At 47.6% G+C, this 23,696-nt stretch overlaps 1 protein-coding gene across 3 annotated transcripts in view; it reads right to left on the bottom strand.

Moving 5' to 3' along the window:
* LOC147881860 (zinc finger (C3HC4-type RING finger) family protein / BRCT domain-containing protein) overlaps window positions 1-23,696 on the bottom strand; it is a 63,490-nt gene that overhangs the window by 2,730 nt on the left and 37,064 nt on the right. For all 3 annotated transcript variants that reach the window (XM_087401822.1, XM_087401820.1, XM_087401821.1), the window contains 3 exons: window positions 15,514-16,690; window positions 15,230-15,418; window positions 14,898-15,058 (listed from right to left, as the gene is read on the bottom strand). In XM_087401822.1, the coding sequence (XP_087257948.1) occupies window positions 14,898-15,058; window positions 15,230-15,418; window positions 15,514-16,690 (1,527 nt within the window). The remainder of the gene's footprint in view (window positions 1-14,897; window positions 15,059-15,229; window positions 15,419-15,513; window positions 16,691-23,696) is intronic.

Genomic DNA, 23,696 nt, shown 5'->3' with positions numbered 1-23,696 from the left:
CCCATGACTCGATCTACACGTGTTTCAGATGGGAAGATGCCCCAGAACCCTTGGTTTAATGATGAGTGCAAAGAGATGAGAGCTTACCTCACACAAGAGCGAGCACTGGGACTCTTGACTTTACCAAAGGTATAGCAAATCTCACGCCAAGTGACAGGGCGTAAGAAGCGTGCTTTCCTCATACACAGGATGGATGAGATGATCGAATCCTTTCGCGGTGGAGATCCTACTATGTGATGGGGACTCTTGTCGAACAAGAAGTCGCTCTTCCCTATCACCGACCCAACAGTCTGGCATACGTATGCATGCCCTCTCTATGATGTCCTGGGTCATGCACCACCTGATATGCCCTCTATGCTTAGACCCACTATGTGTCACTTATTTACTGCACAGAATGTACGGGCTAAGGGAGGGTACGTGCCCCACGTGGTCTATCAGACTGGGTTGAGAGCACTATCGGAGTAAAATAAGGCTGCCCCCTCTCACGGTGTAGATACTGTTGTAGGCAAATGACATAGTCCTCCTATCATCCTCAGCAGAGGGACTGCATAAACATCTAGAGGCTCCGGAGAAGTTTTGCAGAGAGAGACACTTGACAGTTAACCTTGGGAAAACCAAGGTTATGAACAACACCTCATGAGCAATGTCCCGTCGCCATAGTTTGATATACCGACATGAGCCAATGGAGATAGTGCAATCTTACGTAGTGTTCACCGGACCAGGCTTCACGATGATGCATACAGGTATGGCACAACTCACATGAGGATGAGGTGCTCTGGCCTCACTAGAGAGGTAGTGCTCACAGACACATTTCTAGGACCCTCTGACGAAGGGTTGGCTTTTTGACACGCTGCTGAGACCGACTAGTATTGTTTTGCACTTTATCTCATGCCCGCGAGGCCTCTTGCAGACATTAATACATCTTTCTTTCTTTCTTTATGCTCCCTCCCCTCCCGAGCTCCCTCTCTAGAATCATTCGCAAGTGGCTCAAGAACCTTCAATGGGTTACTCTAGGTTGGTCCAACCCTTAATCATATGTTGCGGGACAAAGAGAGCCCCCAAAATCCATCGCCACTCTGCTCCTCGCCATCTCCAAGCTCCAAGCCTTCCTGCTGTGGGACTGTCTCAGGCCCGAAACCTGTACACATACTGCCTGGGTGCCCCTATCCTGTCCGTGAACGTGTGCACCCAACTCCACCTCCAAGAAGAGGTAGTGAATCTTCTATAGAACCCCCCTTCAGCCCCCCAACCAACACTCCCCTTCAAGCTATGGAAGAGGTGAACGTTTGTATGCCTTCCCCCCGCCCCCCCACCTCCCACAGATTTTCAGCAAAGGGTAATTTCTGCAAAGCAAGAAGGGAAAAGAAACAAGAAAAAAAAGAGCTGAAAAGGAGAAAGAGAAACCCACGAAGGATGAGAAACAACAGAAACAACTCAAAATTGATGATGTGAACAAATGCAACAATCGAAGTCGCTTTCACATTGATAGCACTGCCATAGAAGGCAACCACCGCAACCCCTATCCTAGATTCTTCAACCTTGCGTTAGTCTCTACATCACCATCACCATCATCATCACCGACTTCCAATACACCGTCCTAGAGGTGAAAGCTCCACGCACTATGGATGTGACGGCACCAGGACCGGAGTGAGCAACATCATCATCATTGCTGTTGGGATCAAGGGTAGCCATGACATGCCATCTTTTTTTTTTTCATGACATGCCCTCTTAGCTAGACTCTCTACGCCTCATCATAGTACATGTGGGGAACTAGTTGTGTGGAAAATAGATGAATATACAAGGAAGAACTCAAGCATGAAAGACACCAAAGATCTACCTAACTATAGTACACTGCTTTATTTATACATGATTGCCAAATCAGCATACAAAACTGCGCTGAGACCACCCCCCTAACTACGACATGCAGGAGATGGAGCTATGCTGTAGAAATGGGACACCCAGCCTCGCCCATAGGATGGCTGCAAGGGGCTGTTGGAGGCTGGGAGCTGGATGCTGAAATGGGGGGCAAGGTCCCCTTTGTATAGGGGCTGGAAAGGCCCATTTTGGCCGACCCAATCAGCCTGAACTGGCCGACCAGCCAATCGGCTGGTTGGCTGGGCGGGTCGGGCTGTTTGCTCGGAGGGGGTTGAGGCTGCCTATAAAAGGCGCCTCCCCCAGCCCACTTTCCATACATGCTGCTGCCCTTTGGAAGCCACAAAACCCGCCGAATCTGCTGCATAGGGAGGCAATTGGTTGACAAGGCAGCTAGTTGTCACTGCCACCACGGCTTCACCCTGGTGCATGTGACATTCCCCTCTTCTGAACTTGTTGCTTGGTGGATATCTCGCAATGCTTTGCCCTGGCGACCCGAACTACTCCGCCTTGGTTTGTGAATTGGGGAAGTGAGAATGGACCCTCGTAGCTTGTCCCTGACTCATCTCTGGTGGACTAGAGCTGACAACAAGACCGCGGCGTACGACAAATGGATCAAAATGTGTCACAATGCTCCCTAGTGTAGGGGTGCATGTGACATTCCCTCTTGGTTTAATTCAAGATGATGATAGGTAGCTGTTGAGGGACTAAGTGAATCTTCCAAGCGAACGTGATCTTGATCACCACTAACTGCTGCTCAAAACTTGATTGTCCTCCCAAAGAAATGGGGAATAACAGTCTCGCACTTGGACTGATCTGGTGCCGCTCCAAGAGGCTGAGGAACGAATGCTTTGCTATGATAACACGGCGGGCCAATAAAAACTCTTGAGAACCAATATTGCCGTGAAGATTGGAAGCCGAACTGCTGATGCCATTCAACCCACCACGCTACTTCCACTAAGTCAAAGGGGAGAGACTTGGTTTTTGGAATTCTAAAATTGTGAGTGGAAACAGTGATGCTCGAGTTTGGCTAGTGCTGCCTATCCCTTGTTGGTCGCTTGGTGAAGACTGTGGTCCTGAGAAGAGAACCTCTAGGTATGTATAGGATGTAACAGTCTCTATTGGAGGCCCATCAAAGATAAATTGCTCACTTTGCGTGGCACCTTGGGATGTGTTCAAAATCATGACCTTCGTTTTACCTAGATTGACCTTCAAATCATGTGTCTCATAGTTTCATTCATGGCATTACCCTTCGAGAGTGCAGTGCCTCCGCATCTGTAGCCTAGTCAGTCCTTAGTAGTTCACGGGGATAGCATGCAGTTCATATTTCTAGGAGCCTATTGCAATACGTCCCACAGATCAAGATTTCGCAACACAATAGAGAGACCTTCGGTATTGCTTCTTGCTCGGATGATCCACAGCAAGCCAATGATTTAATATCAAATCATGCTAGCAAAGTTCGGGGCTACACCTCTAAGCTTGATGCAGCCTTCTAGGCACTTATCTCCATAATGTCAAGCATTTTGGTGCCATGACATCCAGATGACGCAGATTCCCATGGCTAGCCTTGACTTCATCCATGGCATTGGAGGCCAAGGGGGATCGGATGAGCCGATATGGTCAAATACGTAGATGTTCTTCAAGCTTGGGACTACAGATGGACAAGTTACCAACGTTTCGTATAGCATTGAGGCTCAATCCATTCCGCTCACATGTCAAGAGATGAACCAAGTCATCAGAGAGGATCTCCTGCAGATGCACATAATCGAGAGTTGATAAGCACATATTGGGCTTTCAGATAAACTCAGCTTCTACAAAGATCATTGCTTACGGATCTGAGAGGAGTTCACAGTATCACCACATTATATAAAGATTCATCTCCTACATGCACTGAGAATCTCAGTATTGGTTTTGGCCCACTTAGAGAGTTCCTAGCACATCCTGATGAATGGCGTGTGGCCAATTTCCTTCTTGGGTAGACCAGCTTATACGTGCGCAAGAGAGCACATGAGGGACTAGCTGAGCCACACAAACACTTATTTTTCCTCCGATGACCGGAGCCAAGGACAGCAAGGAACCAACGAAGCAGAGACCCAAAGTCCACAATTCGATAGACCCAATCCTTTTTCTCCAAAGATTGATAGACCCAATACACTCACATGAGGACTACAAACATATCATCTCTCTTCAACATGGGGAGACAAACAACTAGATTGACAATAGCACTTGTCAGACAATGGGTTACATCACAAAGACTAGATGGAAGGCATGGAATGTAAAAGCCGAGTGCCCAACAACGATCTATCAATTACTTTCTTCCTCGACGGCAACCCTCACTAGGTCCCAAGCCACTGTCAAACATAATCCTCTTGTCTCTCCTTAGTCGTAGGTGGGGTTGGTCCCACAGATAGCATACATAGGTCCAATCACTTAAGGGGATAGCTAACCCTTGATGTTTCTCCTTTTTGGGTTTTCCCTCTCTCGTAGCAACAGTGCAGTGTATTTTATTTTTTCTCGTCACAAACGTCAACCTTGGGTATGGGTGCATATTTAGTGACCCCACCCTTATTTTTCATTGTATTTGATTTTTTTCAGTCTCATAGGACCTTTGTTCTCTGTAGACGCTCCAGTTTCATAACACTGCCTCCGTATAGAGACTGGTCAAGCGGAGGGGATACCCAGAGAGGGCTGCATCTGCAACTGATGGGAGATCAAGTCAAAGGATCATTTGAAAGATGGCTTCAACTCTCTACCCAAGTCTCCTATCCTACCCAGACCAGAGATGCTTGGCATCCTTCATTTATGGGGCCGAGCACAAAGAGTGGTTTCTCAGGGCCCGTAGGGGAGATCCCGTCACACACACAAACTCCACTCAGACCACGACCATTGAGTTTTTCCAGCCAAACAGTACAGACCAGCACAGAGGCAACGACCATAGGAACCCAATCCAAAGTGAGAGACACGCCAAACTCGATAGCGTACTAAGGCATAGATCACGCTTGGGGACTTCACTGCCATGCTCACTAGGTCAAGCTCACAATCTAGAGTAGTGACCGTGACACTTGTTCACCGCATAGCTACAGCCAAGACACTTCAGTGGGCTGTACATGCCGATAGCCACCAACGCACTATCACAAGGTTTCTTCCACCACTACAGCCTCGCACACGGTCGATCCTCTCTTAGGGTTGACGCTCTCGCTGGCCTCTACTCTCATTTTGTTCACCGACGCCATTATGGTCATGACTATGGATCATAAATTTTGCATTCAAATTGGGTGTTGATGCTACTCTAGTGGCTCCACCCATCAGTTCATTGTATCAGTTTCAGTCTCATAGACCCTTTTTGGTCTTCCAAATACTTTTAATAGAATCTCTCTCTCTCTCTCTCTCTCTCTCTCTCTCTCTCTCTCTCTCTCTCTCTCTCTCTCTCTCTCTCTCTCTCTCTGCCATGTATGCTAGCCCCTTTTGGGCAGGAGATCTCAGTGTTGCAGATTGGAGACGAGTAGAGAGGTTACAGATCATCATGTTCTCCAGATTGATCAGAGCGAAGCCCACGGTACTGCATCAGATTATGCTCGCAGAGTTCGGAGCTACACCCCTAGCGCTAGATGCAGCATTTCAGTCAGTTACATACTTGCATAGGATCAGGGCGCTCGGAGACTCAGCAACAGGCAGAGCACGATTACCGTGGCTAGCACTGACATCCTCACAAATGTTAGCGGAGAGAGGTCATACTTTTTGTTGGTATCACACACTCCACATGGCTCACCTCGTTGGGCTTGGATATGGATAGGCTGCCACCATTTCGATACAGCATAGATGCCCCTCGCCTCCCTCTCACTCAACATGAGCTCAGTCAGGTTATCAGGGCAGATTTGTTGCAGCTACACACGTTTCGCACTTGGGTTCATCCCACGGAGCTTCCTACGAAGATGGCCACATATCGTGACCATTTTCTCAGGATTTCAGAGGATGGCTTCATCATATCCCCAGGATATATCGGCGTTCATATGTCGCACTCACTCAGGATTGCCTTGGGCCAACTCAGGGTATCTTCCCACAGATTAGACGTTGAGGCCGGCAGGATGCATCGTACAGCTACCGGACATAGACCCAGGCGAGAGACTAGGATATGCCCTTGTTGCACTATGGGGGAGGTGGAGACTGAGGAGCACTTTGTTTGCAGATGCCCTTTATATTATGAGATCCGTGGCAGATTTCACTGTTTATTTGGGCACGGATTTGGACCTCTCTCTCGGATTATGGAGTATGAGGATCAGTATTGCTTAGCATTGTTCATCGAGGAGATCACCAGATACAGAGAGAGATTCCTCAGAGAGCACCGTCGCATCCCTGCCAGAGACCTGGTTATTCATGAGGAGCAAGACGAGGCGCAGGACCATGAGCACAGAGATAGCCCATCTTGCCAGAGAGCACCGATGGTTCCACCCCGAGGATGTACATATGACATGATCCGGCAGCACCGCAGGATGATCTTACACAGAGGCCGTACCCGTCGCTTTATTTCTAGATGACGGAGGATGATGGCAGATTTTCGGAGGAGATTGCTCCATGGAGACTTGGCACCGCCAGCAACCCACTTGACACTTGCCCAGATCTTCACACTCATGGCAAGAGGCATGGTCGATGGCCATGACTTCCATCATTTCTTTGGATCACAGACCCCTTAGGGGAGACGATGTTCCTCATATTTCATATTTTACATTTTGTATCTAGGCATTTTTGGTACTCTATTTCATTTCATTTTGTATCTAGGATTTTTGTAGCCATTTTTGGCATCTTAGCTGTATTACGATGAGGCCACCTAGTTGGCGCATCGTTGATGATGTATTTTCCTTTCGGATGATTTTGTGTCCCATAGGCCATGTATGGCCTTCCGTGGACCTTTAATAAAATTTCTTTCTTTCTTTCTTTCTCCCTCTCTCTCTCTCTCTCTCTCTCTCTCTCTCTCTCTCTCTCTCTCTCTCTCGTGATAGGGATAAGAACCAAAGTTGCACAACGGTACTATTTAGCGAGCTGGTGTTGCCACACCCTCCTACTTTTGTATCTCAACCCTTTTAATTTCAACTCGGACAGGGTCTTTTCGATCCCTCGAATAGATGGGAGACCCTACTCGTGCAGGTACATCGTATACCAGCCAGGGAAGTGGAGTTGACCCGCTATGCACAGGAGCAGGCCAAGTTCACTCAGGACGTGGCTTGGATGTAGGCTCGTCACATTCAAGAGCAGGCCAATATCATCCAGATGCTGAGGCAAGACATGGTTCAACTCACGAAGGAGCTCTCCTCTACTCGTACAATTACAAGGAGCACACCAATAGTCGAGGCCCAAATTGCGAGCATGCAATCAGTGATTGAGGAGACGTCGAGATGGGTTGACATTACCAGACGGGAACTTGCAAGGGCAACCATTTGAGCTACTCTCGTGGAGCAGTAACAGAGAGCCAGTAAGACTCTCAACATCAGAGTTCGTGGTATCCCACGCACTGAGGCTATGCCGATGACAGATGCGACGGCTTTCATGGCTACTCCTCTGGCTGTAGCTGAGCACAAGATCGAGAGGGCATGGAGGGTGGGAAGAGACCCCATTTGAGAGCAGCCCTACGGTCCCATGACGCTCAGGCATGACTTTTGGCTTTACGACCCAGGTCAATCCTACGAGATCAGCCAGTGATCTCCATGGATGAGGACCTCACCTCACTACAAGTTGAATAGAGGCGCTCCCAGTTGCAACAATGTGATTAGGCCCGTAAGGAGGGAAACTGGGAAGTAGTCCGAGATGGACGACTTCTTACAAGCCCCCATCGGGTATCATCCCCCCCCCTCCCGCATAGGGAGGCGAGGCTATGAGACTCAGCTCTCCGAGACCCTATCTTGCACCATTTGGTACTGTAATGGTATCTTATGGTCAAAACCAAGAAACCTCTCGGAATCCTATACAGGTGGCAACACATCAGAGTCCAAAGCACCCACTACTAATAGTCAGCGGGTACACATGGGAGTCTGGTTGCGGAGATGAGACTAGGGACATAGGGGGAGTACGTGGATCAAGAGGGTAGCAATTCTCTACAGATTCACGCTTTTAGGGGTCATTTCAATAGAGTAGAGAGATACACATTCCACGTTTCTTTGGATCCAGATCCAACACATGAACAACTGAGATTTGTTTATTGCAATATGCTACTTTCCTCCCGAGACCTCCCACTTTGTGAGGGATATTCGAGATGAGGTTGAGACATCTCCATTTGCAGCCCTATATCAGTCCATTATTGATTTCTCAAGCCGCGGAGAAGGCCTCCTAGTTGGAGACTTCAACGCGAGGACAAGGTACCATTCCTTGTCTTCAAGGATGATTCCATTCTACTGCCAGACGTTGACCTTGAGGATGCAAGTATGATACAGGTTTCGACTGACAGACAAGTGCCAGTCACATCTTGAGGGCAAGCCCTATTAGACCTCAGCAGGATGCATGCTCTCATTATCTATAATGGTCTCGATAGATAGCTTACCTCGGGTGGTTTCACATGCTTTCCACATGGGGGAGGGGGGGTTCTAGCGTTGTTGATTACATCATGGGATCCCCTGACTTCCCATCATGCATCACTGATTTCATTGCAGCACCTCTTCCTCCAGGGGCTGATCACACTTACCTTTTCTTTAGCATTTCCACTCCCTGCCATTGCACAACACCTTCTACCCCACTGAGATCTTACTCCACCTATCATGATATACGGTTCGACGGTTCGACCGTGACCACTCACCTACTTACTCTGATCGTCTGTACATAATTCTTGCTTACATTGACTTCATACCCTTATTAGAGGACCGCGCTGCCCTCAGCACCCGCTCACTACACGAGGCTACCCTTCATGCTTTCCCTCACACCACTTGATCCACACGCCCACCACCTCCTTAGAACGTACCCTGTAATAATTGGTACGATGAAGAGTGTAAGGCTTTACGCTATCATTTCAAATTCGAAACCAAAAACAGCCTTCCGAGCGACGCTATGCGAGTATCGTCGATTGGTACAAAGGAAAAAACTAGATTTCGTTCGTCGGAAAGAGGAGGAACTACTGAACATTTTGTTTAGTAATAACTCTAAAGACTTTTGGCGGAGATTTTTAGAGGGACGGTCCCCCTCACCACTCACCGACACTCAGGTTTGGTATAACTACGCACGCACATCATATGACATCCAAAATCAGCCAGCCCCTGACCTTTCACATATGCCATGCCCCACATCCTGCACCCTCTTCACTGCAAGGGGAGTGAAGGGTGCCGTAATGAAACTTCATAACGGCCGAGAGAAGGATCATGAGGGGCTATGCACTGAGTTCATTGCATATGAAATTAACCTCCTAACCCCGATCTTAGCAAAGCTCTTTAATGAAGCTGTTTGTTTGGGGTTTCCACGCACTTGGACTATTAACATTATTTCACCCATCCACAAGGTAGGGATCCCATGAGCCCAAAGAATTATAGGGAAATTATGATTGGACATGTTATGTCCAAGATCTATGCATCAATGCCTGATTCCGAGGTCAACAGATTTGCGGAGTGTCGAGGACATAGAGCAGCAGGACAGATAGGATTCCGACGTGATCATGGAACCATGGATCACATTCTCACGCTCAAGTGTATGATCAAGGAGGCGAGCACACGGATGTAGAGGATTTACTATTGCTTTGTGGATTTCCGCAAGGAGTTTGACACAATCCCGAGAGCCCGCCTCATACGGCGCATACAAGATTTGGGTTATGACCACGAGATCATTTGGGCTGTCATGACACTTTACGACAGAGATGCAGGCAGGGTCCGGAGCAGAATCTCGATGAACATACGAGATCATGAGCACTATTGGGGTTAAACAGAGGTGTCCTTTATCACCTACCCTGTTTGGCCTTTACATAGATGAGCTCGAGATAGTGATGCAGACATGAGGAGGGGATGATTGCTCTCTTGCTGGCACATTGATCTGGATATTGCTTTATGCAGATGACGTGGCTCTTCTATCTTCCTCTGTAGAGGGACTCCAGAGACACCTTGACGCACTTCAGTCCTTTTGTGAGTCTCATGATTTGAAGTTCAACCTAGGTAAAACCAAGGTTATGATCTTCAATACATCTCGAGCCGTCATGCGCCAGGAGCAATTCACGTTTGATGGGTCACCTGTTGAGATGGTTTCATCATACACGTATCTTGGGGTCGTCTTCTCCGGACCCATCTTCACTATGAGACGCGCGATGCAGGCACGCTTGGGCAGAGAATACGCTTCATTGGCCAGACTAGAGAGGCAATTCTTCCGCTCGCACTTTCAAGATCCACGGACCAAGGGGCTGCTCTCACTCCTTGGTCCGCCCAGCAGGAATGTATGGCAATCCTGTTGGGAGCCAAACTTATCGGATATAGAGTGGGGGTGGGTGGAGCGGCTACAAGTTCTCATGCTATCACAGATGATTCGTAGCAGTAAGCCATCTTTCTCTCACCAGATCATTCAGGCTGAGTTTGGGTCATCTCCCTTATAGCTAGATGCTACATTTCAGGTTATCACATATCTATACCGAGTCACAGAGTATGGGATTTACTCTTCCAGACATAGCAAACTACCATGGCTAGCATTGTGTTCCTCTATGACACTCTCAACAGGAGGTGACCAGAGACGCTGGTATGCATGCACAGAGAGATGGTTTGAGGGACTATGGCTCCACATGGACAAACTCCCTCCCTTCTAGTACAGTATGGACGCTCCATTTTCTCCCCTCATGTCACACAATGTCAACCAAGTAATCCGTGAGGATCTCTTACAACCACACACATTCCGGGCATGGTTGGAACCGAGCGAAATCCCAATGAAGCTTAGCTTCTACAGAGATCATTGTTTACATATCACAAAGGAGGGTTTCATTGACCCACCAGAATACACGCAAATCTACTTACCCCACTCACTGAGGATCTCTATCGAACAGTTCCGGATCTCTGCACATAGACTTCACATCGAGAGCGGCAGAGCAGAGCGCCTACCCAAGGAGAGGCGCCTATGCACATTATGTGACAAGCAAGAGGTTGAGACGGAGGAGCACTTCATCTTCAAGTGTCCCGTTTACTATGAGATCCCAGGGCGTTTCTACTGTCTCTACTGTCCAGATCAGAGATGCTTGGTAGGCTTCATTCCTGACGTACTCAGGCACCGCGAGAGGATACTTCGATCACGGAGACAAGAGCAGACCTCTTTCGTGGCAGATCCCTCTCAGATCTCTATCACGGAGTTCTTTCAACCATATCAGTTGGACTCCCCCGAGACGAGACCTCGACATGATCGAAACCCAAAGCTTGTGACTCAACAGCTCAGACAAAGGATGGGCGCACAGATTACACTTGGGGATATCCCCTCCATGTTTCGGGTCGAAGCCCGGTCAACAAGGGTTACTATAGCCCTTGTTAGGCGTAGAGCTATGACCAAGATGTCACAGGATCGCTTCCTCGAGTGGTCGACAACACGCTATCGCTGATTTCATGCCTCCAGTGTCTCATCCACCCCTGATGTCTTGATGATGATGATGATGATGATGATGATGATGTGACTAATATGTAGTCGACCAACGACATGACTATGTTGTACTTAGTACTTAGTACTAACATTTTGCATTATGCATTGGTGTGGATGCTCCTTTAGTAGCTCCATCCTCACAGCTCGCTTGTACCAAGATTTTCACAGCCTCATAAACCCATCGGTCTTCCAAAGACTTTAATAAACTCTCTCTCTCTCTCTCTCTCTCTCTCTCTCTCTCTCTCTCTCTCTCCTAACCATCACAACAACCAACAACACCATCACACGAGCCACCACACGTCAATCTGGCATATGGGTCATCGTCTAACCCCCGAGCTAAGCCCCTTGCTCATTGTTAGCTTCAACAAAGGGGCCTCCAACTCAAGCGCAAGTAGTCATGGAGACCTCCAAAGCCTCAATGCATCTGGCTCTCCAAATGTGCCATGCTGCAATGCTAGCTAAGATCTCCCATGGAGAGTCGACCGAGGAATGAGCAGCCCTGAAGAGAGTGGCCGGAACATCCTCTAGACAACATGACTCCAGATGTGAAGAGCCGAAGAGGAGTCAAGTCTCTCAAAAAAGACCTGGGGCTCTGAAAGAGTAAGCCAAGCCACCGATCCCCAAGTCATATAGAAAGGTAGGCGAACAAAAGTCCTGAAAAGTCTTGCAATCCCCTTCGATATGATTCTCGCCTGTCTACAATCCGAAAGGCAGTGTTGTATTGTCTCCAAAGCATAAAGGAAACGAGGGCAAGAAGGGTCAGCTCCGAACCTGGATCTCCAATGGTTTACTGCTATCCCACCATGAATAGAAAGCCAAAAGAAAAGAGCGATTTTTCTATTCCGGTGAGATTTCCAAAGCCTCTGCCAAAAAAATTTCTGCAAGTCAACAGAAATCTGAAAGTTCTCCCAATAAGGAGCTCTGGTAGGCATCGAACCCTACAGCTGAGCTGGAATTTCCTAGCATTAGTGACCGTGTAACGAAAGAAGGGGATGCCCTTCTCTCGGTGCCCTTCATCTAACCATTCCCATTCCCCAGGGTCCCACTGCAAAAACTTAATTGGGACACCTCCATGAGCCCAAGGCGATGAGAAGCGGGTCAGGATCCAAGTACCACTGTGAAAGAGAGCCATGCTCCATGAGGCCCACTATCCTGACTGGCTGAAACGGTACCTCCAACAAGATATCGTCTGTGGATCTGGACAGCCTGCCCCCCGAAGAAACATCAAAGACTAAGGCATCCTCATGTGTGTCATGAAAAGCAATCACCTGTAAAGGAACTCCCAGTCTGAAAAATGCCCCCATCCAAGTGGAGCAAGTAATAGGCATGTCATCTGTGTCCACCCAATCCAAGGGCAAGGCTGCATCAATCTATCGGACTCTCCCTGCACTCCCTCTCAGATTAAGAACCATCTGGGCCTATCGGTCTGCCGGAAGCTTCCTGAAGGCTTTCCACGCTCCCACAGTAGATGTAGGGCCCCTCTCCCATCTTGGCCACTGCATGTAAGGAGAAACTCCAAGTGGTCTGCCATGCTCATCCAAAATCCTGTCATTCCACATGATAGGCTGCCTTTCAATCTCTTCACGGGTGGATGGGGAAATCCTGCGAAGAGTACTCCTGAAGCTGACCCATGCTTTCAGGATAGCAACCATAAAAGGGAAAGAGAGAGATCTGAGGTGGGATGTGGTGAAAACCCATCTAGTACTATGTGTCCAATCCTCTCCTAAAGTGAGCGTGCGAGACTGTATGCATCTGATAAAGAAATCATTTCAAGGCTCTTACCTTGGCATAAGTCCTCTCACAACGACCTTGCAGAGTAAAGCTCTGCACTGTAGATCCAGGTCGATGATATTCAAACCCCTTTTAATTGTAGGAAGAATCAAGGTCTCCCAAGCTACCCTGGCTGTAACATCAGATGTGCCATCTAGACCACTCCACAAAAAGATTCGAACAGGCCTCTTAAGCTGAGTGATACAATCCCTAGAGTGGCACCAACAAGAGCAAACAAACCAAGCTATGGCTAGAAGAACCTAGTTAACCACCACCACCCTGGAAGCCAAGTCAAGTTTGGCTGAGCTCCAAAAAAGGAGCTTTCTTCTGATGCTCTCCAACACTCGAGCAAACTGTTGTGAAGGAGAGATGCCCACCCCAACCTGGCAATCCAAATATCTAATGGAGACACCCTTCTGTACCCAAGTGAAGCCAAAATCAATACCCCAATCCGGAGTAACATCATCGCAAATTCAAAAACCATTGGATTTATGCCAATTAATGTGTGCACCTGCAACTGTGCAAAATAAATCCAAGGCTGCTGTCCGGAAGAAAGTGAGCGTCCTGGGGGAGGCATATAAAAAAACAGCCGTGTCATCTACCAACTCACTATCCAGGAGCTCTTCTTCCCGGCTGATAGGAAGCCTCAGCCCATAAATATCAGCTTGAGATCTAATGTAAATACTCATAGCTTCCGCCACAAACAGAAAAAGAAAAGGGACAAGAGGACATCCCTAGCGGACTGATCTAGAAATCTGAAACCTGTCCCCTCTTACCCCCCCAATGAGCACCTCGCTATGGGCTGATCTGCAAAGAGAGGACACTCCTCTAGTCCATGCATCTGAAAAACCAAAGCGAGATATAGTACCCTCTAAAAAAATCCCAGTCTACTCTATTGTAAGCTTTCTCAAAGTCCAAGAGTAGAATGGCCAATCTCTGACGGCTCTACATGGCCCATTCTGAGCCCTCCCAAAATGAGAAAATATTATCAAAAATACTTCTACCATGCACAAACCCTGTCTGCATGTCATGAATCAAATCTGGAAGAAAAACCTATAGCCGTAGACTGATGGCTTTCGCCAGAATCTTGTAAAAGGTGCCCAATAGAGTGATGGGTCTCCATTGAGACACAAGATTCCTATTACCCCCCTTTGGGATGAGATGAATGAGACCATCTGTAAGTGAGTCCGGCATCTCACCAGAGTCCCACACGCCCTGTAGGGCTGATGTAATGTGATCACCAATCTGCTCCCAAAAAGTAATAAAACAGGAAGGGGTAAGTCCATCCGAACCTGGGCACTTGCCCTTGTGAAGGGCAAGTAATGCAGCCTTGAATTCTGCATTGGTGAAAGGTGCATCCAAAGAAACATACATCTCATCCTTCACCAATACAAGGATACACTACCAAATAGCCTCTCTGGCATCATCTATAGCCTGTGTGCCCGCATCTGCAATAAGAAGGGATGCAAAAAAATCTAAAGCTACACACATGACAACATCAGGATCTGACTGTAACATGCACGTAACATGCACATCTGATAGCTACTCTGTAATATAAAGTCTCAAATTTTTTTAACCCAAACAAAAAATGTGTGTGTGTGTGGAGAGAGAGAGATTTGTAAAAGCAGCCAATCGACAAACACTGACTTAAAGTAAAATTAGTTTCATGAGTGGAAATAATGTACCTTCGGCTTTGTGTACAACGACCACAAAACCATGATGCATCAGAAACTGGGACCAGTGGTGGATCAAGACAAAAAGTATGAGCCGAGCGGTGTCCACAACCACTGCAAGTAAGCAGAAGCTCTTCCATATCTCTGTTTCCACACATGATACATGCATGATTCTGCACTCCAAATACGATTGACAGCAGCAATCAGTATCTGATGACAATACACCTCAACTAACCATAAAGGTGCTTCATTCAATGGCTTTACATGAACTGTATTTGTATTATAACATGCTTTATAACAAGAAGGGAGACAAATCAGAAGTATCTAGCCGAAATAAATCTCACACTAGGGCTCTCTTGCAAATTATCAGAACTCCGCTTTCCATTATATCCCAGCATAACCACTGTTTCATTAAAAACTCTAGGAGTGTTCTGTGAACAAATCCCAAAATCATCCAGTCCATCTTTTTTATCTCTCCTTGTTATTATATCAAATGGTGCCTTACATAATGGGCATGTTGGTGTTTTCGTTGCCTGCAAAAGTGTGAGGTTTAGAAAATAACCAAAACAATGTAATAGTAGCTTCAAAAGAAATTTAAAAAGCTTGAAAACTCAGCAAAGTGTAATACCCCTTCTGATGCCCATTTTTTAATGCAAGGAAAGCAAAATTTATGGCCACAAGTAAGAACTCCTTCTGCTGATGATATTTTCTCAGTGTGACAGATGACACAGGCAATGCTGCTAAAGGGTGATGCGACCGGACTTGTGCAAGCTTTCTCACTTGGCATATTTTGTATGGCATCAACACAACATAGAGTCTGAGGAGAGGAAGGAATGTGCCCAAAGGTTTCTGGGCTTTCTATAGCTTCATCAAGATTTTGGGGAATGATTTGCTCATTCTCTGGCACTTCCTCAATTGATGTTGTCATGTACTTCAGCATCCTGTCGTTCACTGTTTTCCTTATCAATCTGCGCTTTTTCCTATGTCTCATAGAATCAAAAGTTGGCAAAGACAGCTGAGCCCTCCTCCTGGCGCGTGGATGTTTCTTCTCACAAGATGATACTGGAGTAAAATCTCCGGTTTCCTCAGATGATGCTGTCCCTATAGCAGCTCTATTACATGGCAGCATAGAAGAAGCATCCTCATGTGAAATGCTAGTGCTATCAATAGCTTCCATTGGATTTTGCAGAGTGTTTGGAGCTTCTAGATCTGTCTCATCTGCAATCAGCACATAGTCCAAGATGCTGCAAGAGGCCTTTTCTCCTAAACACATATGTTTCCTTTGTCCAGCACGGTCCTTGTTAGGAAAAGACAAGCATGCACGTTTTGTTGGGGTTTTAGACTTCGGACTTCCTTCCTTGAAAACTGATAAAGCCTTGCCTTTATGTTTTTCTCTTGCCTTTCGAATACCCCTTGGAGAATGGGACATTATAATCTTCAAATTGTTGCTAATGCTAGGTATCTGCAGATCTTTCTCTGATAGGATTCCCCAACAGGTGCTTTGTACTCTATGCTGTGCATAAATACCAGGATCAGTGTGGGCCCTTTCTTTTGTATTCGGGTCGATTCCAGTTCTCGCATTGGAGTGCTTCACTGATGTGATTATTCCCTCCTCCACTTCTGTTTGAAACACACCACTCATTGGCAACTTGACCTTCGCAGTATATGGCAGGGTTTCAGACACTAAATTTGGATTGTCTTTCGCACAGACATTTGAGACGTTCAGACTTTTTGATGTAGAAGAACAAGCAACGCTTCTCTGCAGATGAGACTCCTTCCACAGTAACGATCCAACAGCTTTACCACTGACATCAACAGTGAAAGAAAAGAAAACTCAAAATCAAAACCCTAAATTCAAAACTCCAACCACAGCTCTCTATCTTATCTGGTGACTAAACTAGGATGCTCACTCCAAAATTATCAAGAATAAGCATATAAACACTCTGCTTGACAAAAAAATGTCCATGTTCACTGCAGTAACACTATTCATCACATGAAATATGAGCTCTATAAGCATAAATTTAGCCGCAGCAAGTGTATAAGCCCTCCCTATTGCTATGAGTCTTCTCTTCCCACAATGAGCGGAAAATGAGCACCCACAGAAACAGGAAACCTCCTCAAAGGATCATTAGAGACAAGCAGAGGCTTGAGGGACAAGGCTTTGCGGGGAGCTCTGAGACACAAACATTTGAGCCACACTTAGAGCCTCCTTGACAAGAAGGATTTAGGCATATCAAATCGCCACTCCTCCTGACAGAGAACCCACCGTGGCCCAGCCCAGGAAAGGAATATCGGGATGTAGAACTGTGTAGGGTTGGGCCTCTAATCTTCTATGGCAATTAGACTGCTTCTTTGTTTGCATATGCAGAGGAGATAGTTTGAACAATACTTATAATTAGTGGTCAAGACAACCCCATAAATTATTTATAGCTAGGGGTCAAGACAACCTCTTCCTCACCGCACCCTTTTCTTCTTCCTCCATTGCTATTTTCACCCCTCCCTTCCACTTTTATTTTAGTTTAAAATTTAACTATTTCCTTCACTCTCACCTCTCTTCTATCTCACCCAACCCTCTCTCACACACTCTCATTCTTGCCAACCCACCCCCTCACGGATTTATATTTCGCCCTCACCCATATCTGCTGCCAGCCCCCTCTCCTCTCTCTCAGTTTGCCTCCACCCCACCCCCTCTCCGATTAAGACATCCAAACCATAATCACCAAGCACACAAAACCCACTCCCTTCTCTGATTTCGATCTCCCAAAATTATCCCCCTACAACACCAAACTTTACCTTCTCTGATTACACCTTCACACCCCCCCCCCCCGATTTCAACCTCCCACAGCCCCAAACCCCCCCTCCTTTCTTGATTTTTCCTTCCCAAAACACCTCCTCCCTACAACCCCCAAACCCCCTTCCTAAGACTTTGACCTTCCAAAAACCATCCCTCCTACAGCGCCCCCCCCCCCCCCAATTTATTCACCCTCACAAACCATTCCCCCCTCCAGGCCCCCCCCCCCTCTCTCTTTTCTCTCTCTTTCTCCTCTGATTGCAACCTTCCAAAACCTTCCCCAAACACCCCCCTCCCCTTCCCCCAAAAAAGATAAAACTTCATCCCACTCCACAGCAGCGAACAGCCCCCTTTTTTATCCGATCCACTTCCATGACGAGGTCTGTGTTGCCCTCTTTTGATGGAGATGCAGCAACATAGAGAGACCCTATTGCCGCAGATCAGACAGCAAGAGGTGACATTACCACATGAGACCGATCGAGCATAGCAACATGTCACTGACTTCTATGCCTTCAGCAGCCCCAGGACACAATGGGTTAGAGGAGGAGATAGCCAACATGAGGGCAGCATGGATCAATGGGAAGAGATGATCCGGAGCAGTGGGCCCAGCAACACAAAGACCAAATCATGAACGATAGAAGTCCAGCCCACCACTGCTCTACTAAAGACGAGCCTGTCTAAGCTGAGGTGTCATTCTTGATATGGCCCACCAGATGTAGAGGTCACAGAGATCACGCCCATAGCCAAAGCAAAGGATGACTCCACAAACACAAATACATGACAGCTTAGCACTCAGCAAGAGCCTTAGCAAGCCCTTTGCTTCAGCCCACAGTGGCTTGTATGAGTTACTTTCTGGATTGTAATTTGGCTCATATTCCCGTAAGGCCTTCCGATGACATTTATACCCAACTCTCTATGTCTTCCACCATCGTTCGCCACGTGCAAATTCCATTCGTCGTAGCCTCACGTCCATCTCTCTCATCCACCAACGTTCGCCTCAACATCTCTAGTTACGTGGGGAGCTGTTGTTGCATCACCTGTGAGGTTGTGCCATCGACGTTAACCCGGATCCCCTCCTTCGCGAGGCGTTGTTCTGCTAACCCGGCTCCCCCATGGCGTGGAGCTGTTGGGACGTGTGGTGCATGTGGCACGCCCCCCTTCATCAACCACCAACAGCCCTTGCCTCAGTTTCCGCCTCCGCCGCCTTTGTTGTTGCTGCTGGCCGCCCTCTCTGCACCTGCAGCTCTGTGGGCGGCACCATCTTGCCAACCATGGGGTGCTTTTCCCCCGCCATCAACTCCTGGGGGCACACACCCCCGCGCAGACTACAAGGCCTCTCTAGGCCCCAACAATAGCCCATGGGGGCACCCTCAGGCCCCCCCAGTGCCCACGCAGTTCACAGGGCCTCTCTAGGCCCCGACTACAGCTCAAGCAAGCCCCCCCCCCCAACCCTTGTGTCTAGCCTTCCAATAGGCAGGCCATCTCCCAAGACACAATTACCCACCCACTCCAACCTTCAGTTTCAGTTTCAGCATCAGAAAGCACCAGCAAATCAACAACAAAGGACATCAGCAAAGGGGACACACACCAAAAAAAAGCATATTCAAAAAATTCAAATCCAAATTTTGAACTTTAAAATGCAGAAGCACATGTCCAGGATGGACTGTTCACCTGACAAAAAAACAAGGGAAGAAAAGGAGAGAAAATACAATGTCATTTGGGCCAGTCCACAAAAGATAGGTGACCAGCAGGTCAAAATTTGCATAGATACCATGAGGGATATTTCCAAGATGCATAATGGTGGTGACATTGAAAACCTACAGAAGATACTTGCGGGCAGCAAGGACGTGGATTGTAATGCTATGCTGCAAAACATGGGTACCTCCATGGAAGAGGAAATGAACAAATGGAAGTCAGATATGTATGTACAAATGGGAATCCAGATTGGTAAGGTACGTTAGGAGATGACCCACATGGTTGATGCCAAGACTAACCAACACACAGTGATGATCAAAGAGCTAGAAATGCAGGTCACCAAGCTCAAGGAAGAGAATGAACTACTGAAAGCATGTAACTCACTTGAAGAGGGGGAAATCCAACCATATCTGAATGAGGAGTTGAACATGCTGAAAACAGAAAATGAAAAACTCAAGGAAGAGATGGCTGCCCTACTAATGGCAATACAAGGGAAGCATGAGGAGTTCTCCAAGCAAATAAATAAGGGGCAGGCTGAAATGAAAGAATGGAGAGAAGTGACCACTAAGGGAAAAGCAACTCCAATAAAGAAAGAGTTCATTTCTGATGCCTTACAAGAAGAAAAGAGAAGAAATAGTAAAGCATTAAATGTCCTTGTTAGAGGTCTAGTAGTTGGGAACACCGCCAAGGCAGATCTGAAGCTTTGATCACTAAGATAGGGGTCAATCTCAGCTTCGAGGCAGCTTAGAGGATAGGAAAGGATGATGCATCAACGGGACCTATGATTGTGAGGTTCGGAACACTAGCAAACCGGTCTACCTTCATGAGCATGAGGGCAGCTCTGAAGGGGACTAGAACATAGTTGGATGATGATCTCATGCTCTTACAACAAGAGCACAAAAGGGAGGGGATGACCTGAGTGCTGGCTGTGAGGAGGAAGGAAAATGGGTTGTATATCGAGATGGTAACGTTATCATCCGAGAAAGGATAGAAAGAGGTGGAGGAGATAAGATAGTGCATGACAGTGTCGGGTCTCTGAGACAGAAAGAAAGAACGAAAGAAAGTTTATTAAGGTCTTCGGAAGATCGATGGGTCTATGAGACAGTGAAAATCCAGGTACAAACGAGCTGTGAAGGTGGAGCTACTAAACGAGCATCCACACCAATGCAGAAAGCAAAAAATGCAAAATGCTAGTACTAAGTACTAAGTACAACATAGTCATGTCAATGGTTGACTACATATCAATCTCATCATCATCATCATCATCATCATCAAGACATCAGGGTGAATGAGGCAATGGAGGCATGAAATCGGCAATAGAGTGTTATCGGCTCCTCACGGGTGCCGCCCAGTGACGCCTCTTGGTCATAGCTCTGCACCTAACAAGGGCTATAGTAACTCCTATCAGCCGGGCTCTAACTCTAAACAAGAAGGGGATATCCCCAAGTGTAATCTGCGTGTCAACCCTCTGTTTGAGCTGTCGAATCATTGACTCCGGATCACGATCATGTCGAGGCCTCGCCTCGTCGAGGTCCATGTGATCTGGCAAGAAGAACTCCGTGAAAGAGCTCTGAGAGGGATCTGCCAAGGAAGAAGTTTGCTCCTATCTCCGTGATCGAAGTATCCTCTCGCGGTGCCTAACTACCTCATGAATGAAGCCTGCCAAGCATCTCTGGCCCGGATAGGAGAGGAGGAATCGAGACAAAACCCTAGAGCTATCTCTGAAGAGACAGTAGAAACGCCCTCGGATCTCATAGTAACAAGACACCTGAAGATGAAGTGTCCTCCATCTCAACCTCCTGCATGTCACATAATGTGCATATGCACCTCTCCTTGGGTAGGCGCTCTGCTCTGCCGCTCTCGATACGAAGAGACCCAAAACTGCCCAATGGAGATCCTCAGTGAGTGGGGTAAGTGGATCTACGTGTATCCTGGTGGGTCAATGAAACCCTCCTCTGTGATATGTAAGCAGTGATCTCTATAGAAGCTAAGCTTCATTGGAAGTTCGGTCAGTCCAAGCCAGATCCAAAATGTGTGTAGCCATAAGAGATTCTCACGGATTACCTAGACGACCTCGTGTGACACAGGAAGGGAGAAAATAGAGCATCCATACTATATTGGAAGGGAGGGAGTCCATCCATGTGGAGCCCCAGTCGCAAACCATCTCTCTGTAGGCGCTTGACAGGCCTTTATGAGACTTCCAGCGGATCTGAGACTTTTAGCAGTTGGCCATCTCAGAGGGAGTGCACTTAGGATACAACAGATACAGGCAACCATTCTGCCAGAGTGGATTAACACAGATGACATGCCGCTTACAAAGTCCACTTGGTGGGGAGCGTTCTCAGGGACGGGCATTCCATTACAGATCATTGCATTGCAAGATGCACATGAGGATACCCTTGTCTTTGATGTTCAGTCTTATCAGATCTTCTGATGATATTCTTTTGGAGGTTGCCTTTCAACCTGTTAGGATTGCAGGATTCATAGAGTGGGGCAGGGATTCACAGTGGTATCTTGTCCCTGATCCTATTCTCCTTGCGCTGGGGACGTAGAGACTGCAGCAGCTGAAACTGAGGCTGAAGGTGAGGATGTAGCGGGGGCTGAAACTGAAACTGAAACTGAAGCGAGCACTGAAGTAGAAGTAGAAGCGGAGACTGAGGTTGAGGTGGACCCTGCCTGTGCTTTGTTGGCAGCTCCAAGTCTGCTTCAGTTGTAGCGCATGTTCACATCCTCGAGTTTCAATTGTGTTTGCTAGTTTTTTTTTGTCGTCTTTCTTGGCTTTGTCCGTTCCTTTTTCACCTTTTCCCATTTCTTTGGACTGACTTCTGTATTCTTGGTGCAGGTCGTAGTGCAGCAGGAGCAGGAGCACGAGGCCCCCCCATGGCAAGAGGCACACCCAGGGCTGGGACTGGAGGTCAATGAAGAGACGACGGGTTTTTTTTTTTGTGGGAGGGGGTAGGCTAGAGGCTAGAGCCTAGGGGGGTTAGGCTAGAGGCTAAGGCATGGGGGGGGGGCCAACCGGCGGAGAGAAGATAGCAAGATGGGAGCAGGGCGGGCAATCGGGGGCGCAAAGGCAGGAGCGGAAGCCGAGGCGGCCTGAGAGGGAGCAAGGCGAGGCAAGGCAGAGGGAGTGAAGGAGAAAGCGGAGGGGAGCGAAGGAGAGCAGACGGGGGAGCGGGGCAGCGCCGAGAGAGGGAGGGCAATAGTGCTGCAGCAGCAGAAGCTGCAAGCAATGCTGCAACAGGAGCTGTAGAGACATAGGGCAGATTGAATACGGCTGTATGGATTTGTAATGGTACTCTTTAGTCCAGTTCAAGCGGCTTTTCAAATACATGTACAAGTAGAGACATTATTTTCTACACCGAGACACATGAGAGCCCAAAGAGAGGGCTGCCCATAGTGACAAGTTACACCTGGGAGTCAACTTATAGGAAAAGAACTGCGGAGAGATAGTGGGGTACGAGGCTTTGGAGAAGTGGTTGTCCTCTTCAACACACACTTGAGACCATTCGTATTTGTGGTACGAAAAGAGGAGCATGCACGTCATATGTGGATACAAGTCCAACTGTCAGACGCCAAACCGATCTTCATTGCAGTATGCTACTTTCCCCTTGACATGCATTCATATGCTCATGAGGTCACTACAGAGGGACACAGCCCGTTTGAGACGATACATGATGACATCAGAGAACTCTCCAGGTGTAGTACCATTTTAAGACGGTACATGATGACATCATGAGGTCACTACAGAGGGACACCCTCCTAGGGGACTTCAATGCAAGGACAAGAGATAGACAAGTGGACCTACTAGATTTTGCATACGAGAGAGATCCTCACGTGGTCCTAGAGCTAGATGCCTTGAATAATGTGACAACATACCGGTGATTTTTACTGAGTTGGGAGTAATCCACAATCTCATCATCTACAATGGCCTTCAGAGATGGCCATCATCTAGAGGGTTCACTTGTTTCCCACATGGCAATGGGAAAAGTCATAGTGGACTACATGCTGGGCCCTTTATCTTTCGCTTCGCGGATACATGACCTTACAGTACGCCCTCCTCCACTCGGAGCTGACCACTCATATCAAGCCTTCCATATCTCAATTACCATGCTAGTTACAGAGAGAGCTCCTGCCACGCTTGCTCGTACCCAGATCCACTTTAATCGTGCCCTCGACCCAATATACATCAATCACTTAGCCAGAGAGCTTCCAACCCTACTAGGAGATGATATAGACCTTGCCCACGCCGCAGACACCCTTGCTTTAGAAGTACAAGACGCCGCCACCAAATCCTTCCCAATGACCTGATGCACAAGGGCTGA

The sequence above is a fragment of the Dipteris shenzhenensis genome, chromosome 30 (assembly GCF_047967505.1).
Source record: "Dipteris shenzhenensis isolate YYH24624 ecotype China chromosome 30, Dip_SZ_1.0, whole genome shotgun sequence".
NCBI lineage: Eukaryota > Viridiplantae > Streptophyta > Polypodiopsida > Gleicheniales > Dipteridaceae > Dipteris > Dipteris shenzhenensis.
This window is presented reverse-complemented; position numbering and strand designations above follow the sequence as displayed.